Source organism: Zea mays, chromosome 3 (assembly GCF_902167145.1).
Source record: "Zea mays cultivar B73 chromosome 3, Zm-B73-REFERENCE-NAM-5.0, whole genome shotgun sequence".
Classification (NCBI taxonomy): Eukaryota; Viridiplantae; Streptophyta; class Magnoliopsida; order Poales; family Poaceae; genus Zea; species Zea mays.
Genome location: NC_050098.1, coordinates 201,723,259 through 201,726,524, shown reverse-complemented (window position 1 = coordinate 201,726,524; position 3,266 = coordinate 201,723,259). Strand labels below are relative to the sequence as shown.

Genomic DNA, 3,266 nt, shown 5'->3' with positions numbered 1-3,266 from the left:
GGAAATGTGTTAGTGTAAGGCAACGATGATATTTCGTCCAGGAATCAAGTAAATCGTGCTAACATGTGGATTAAAACAAAGATTGTCACTCTGGTACATGGTCTAGAAATAATCAAATATATCAAAAGAAACCTTATACCACGAAAGTAATTTCCTAAAAGAAACCTAAGATCCCCTATAAGCTAGGCAGTTACGAAAAGGCTTGCAGCTAATGTTTTGTGATACACATACACCTGTAATAAAACGATGCAGCAACAAAAATGATCAGATACATAGGTATGTTTCTTTCGTGCTACATGTTATAACCTTTTTCTACATTAGAGGGAATGTCTGTTATCCTATTCCATTTGGAAACCAAGTGCAAACAAATAAATAGCTCATTATATGACACTGTCTTAGTTTCCTTTTCATAATGTAAAGTCCATTTTGTTATTTATCCATGGGTTGGAATTTGGCGAAAAAGTAACATTACACCAGGTTGGATGGAGACCATGACATAAATCCTACACATATATAAACAAAAGTCCATATTAGATTTTATTTCTGTATCAAGCTAGCTGACAAGTTACATGTAGAAATAGGTAATCCATGTATGGATGAAGGTAGCTCTCAATTCTTTCGAAACAGATGGGAGTGCTCATAATTATTCAGCTTATTTTGGTAACCAAGGTTATGCAAGCCATTTTATGCCATTGCCCCAGGTTCCTTTCATCAACTTTGGAGCATCACAAGAAGTCTGCTGTATGTGCTAGAGTATACTGTAAGTCTGTAACATAAGAAAGTTTTTGTTGTTGTAAAGAAGCCCATAAGTTTACCAGGTATAAATAGGCCTAAATAACTAATTATTTCATTACAATGGTATTTTGTTCCGAATCCCATTCTTTCCAAACGTAGACAATCCCTTCGTCACCAGCATAATTTCCAAATCAATCGATAGAAAAATGAGGGAATCGACAAAGTTGACATGTTTTTGCCCGGAAGAAAAAATGTCATACCATAATCCTTAGTGAACTTCTTGAGACACCGGATGTGCAATTGGTACTAACTCCACCCATCGAGCTCCATTCAGATTAATGCGTCCTTTACCTATGAACACGTGGACAAGCTTCTTGTTAGCCACCCTACACGATCAGTTTTATATGTAAAAAAAGGTATGTGTTACACATTTCATCAAACGGGAAGAGGATGGATGATCTTGAGTCAGGGCTGGACAACTACAATCATCAAAAGGTGAATTCAATACAGGTTCAGAGCACAATTCTACCTTGCAGCAGCATGAGCAGCTGGAGGCAGTGATAAATGATCATGTGGAGCGAGCAGTAGGCATTTAAAATCTCACGCCCGGTGCCCACGTCCGGAACCAAGAAATCAGACTAATCGCCTGCTCCATGGTCATGCCTCACGAGCCATGACTTCCATCAATGCGAGGCCCTCAAGCGTGTCTCCTAGATCTCACATGCTCTCGGCTAGCCAGCGTGCACCAAATTCCATCATGCACACCGCGCCGCGCACGCTCTCTCCCGGCCCGTCTCCTCTCCCCCACTCGATCCAGAACCCCCCGCCATCACCGGCGCGCCCCCGATGATCTGATGAGTGATCAGTCACCCGCTGTCTAGGATGCCTTTCTGCTCCCACCAGCTTTCTACCGCTGTTCGCTGCGAGACCTGATTGTCCCGCACCGCCGGCTGTCTGGTAGTCGCTGGACCCGGACCGGACCGGACCGCCTATAAATGAGTGGGCGTGCACGGAAGCACACGCAGTGCCGGACCGTGGCTCGCTAGAAAAACACACCACCGACGGTTTCGGACCCGATGGGTTCCTCTGCTCGTGCTCGCCACCTCTTCTTTCTCGCCGCCTTGGTGGCCGTCGCGGCGCCTCGCTCGGCGGACGCGTGGGGCGGTGGCCGCTTCTTCTTCAGCAAGACCACGCGTGCCGAAGCCACTGCTGAGCCCGACAAGAAGGCCGCCGGCGGGGACACCGTTGCCGCGCCGGCGTTCTCGCGCCCCTCGACCGCCGGCAGCGGCGGCCGCGGGTACGGGCTCTACGGCCGCCTCGAGGAGAAGTACCCGGCGGACTACTTCCGCCGTGGCGTGCACCGCAACACCGAGAAGCTGACGACGACGACCGGCGGCGAGCGCGTCCGGACGACGTTCCCCGAAGACAGCGGCAGGGGTCGGCCGCCCACCGACGTGCCGGGCGCCACCGAGGAAGAGGGGGGAGGCGCCGGAGGAGACCTCGAGGGCGTCCGGCCGTACCCGGAAAACGGCAGCGGCAGGGGCCGCCCGCCGTGGTACTACACGGCCTTCCACCGCGGCAGGCAGCAGGAGCAGGAGCAGCGGGACTTCGGGATGAGCGACACGAGGCTGTACCAGAACGGCCGCTACTACTACGACGTGGACGCCGGCAGGTACGGCTACGGCCGCGAGTCGAACCCCATGCGGACGCGCCCCGACGAGGGAGAGTTCGGCTCCGGGTACGGCCGACCCCGCGGCCCCGCCGGTGGCAGGCGCGGCAGTAGCTACGGCGACGCGGCGGGTTACCAGCAGCGGTACGGCAACGACGAGGAGTTCGGGGACGGAGCCATGGATCAGAACACGAACGGCGCCTTCCAGGAGGAAGCAGGCCAAAACGGACGACGATACACTCCATGAGCTTGCATCGTGTGTCATGCGTCAGAGATACACTCAGTCGTCGTCGTGTGTTGCTAGCGTGGTTACTATCGTGTGCTCCATCTCCGAGTAATCTCCCATGGGTCGATGCGATTGAGTACTTGTAACTTAATCGTGGGCAGAACCAGCTGCCTGCCTGGTTTCGCGGACGTCTACGCGCACCACTGGTGACACAAGCAATGAGTGAATAAGGTGTGTGTGTGACTGTGTGTGTACAATGTAAACTGTATTGCAGATAAAAATGTCACTATATATCCACCTACTATTCATCTGTCGGTGCACGCTGATCCAATTTGTGTGGCTGCAATGATCAGTGGGCTAAAGGCTGTACGAAGTACTACGCACGGTGATTTTCGTTTTAAATGTCTCACCAGTTACCCTAGCTAGCCCTATCTCTCGCCTCTTCCAAGACCAAGAGTGTTTTTTTTTCAATCTCGCGTCGATTCGTGCCCCGTACGTAGATCGCAATAATTTCGTCAGCAGACAATGGGACGAACGACATGTTGTAGTAGGCCACAATTTCGACGTCCCTGTGTGCATGCATGACAAAACTGTGGAGCGCTGCCTGCTGGACGCATGGATCCATATTGTTAATGC

The 3,266-nt window shown here is 51.5% G+C and overlaps 1 protein-coding gene across 1 annotated transcript; it reads left to right on the top strand.

The window, feature by feature from the left end:
- The first annotated feature begins 1,758 nt into the window (after window positions 1–1,758).
- LOC100276953 (uncharacterized) lies at window positions 1,759–2,884 on the top strand. Its single transcript, NM_001150641.2, has one exon. The coding sequence runs from the start codon at window positions 1,812–1,814 to the stop codon at window positions 2,649–2,651; it is 840 nt and encodes a 279-aa protein (NP_001144113.2). The 5' UTR covers window positions 1,759–1,811; the 3' UTR covers window positions 2,652–2,884.
- The last annotated feature ends 382 nt before the right edge of the window (window positions 2,885–3,266 follow it).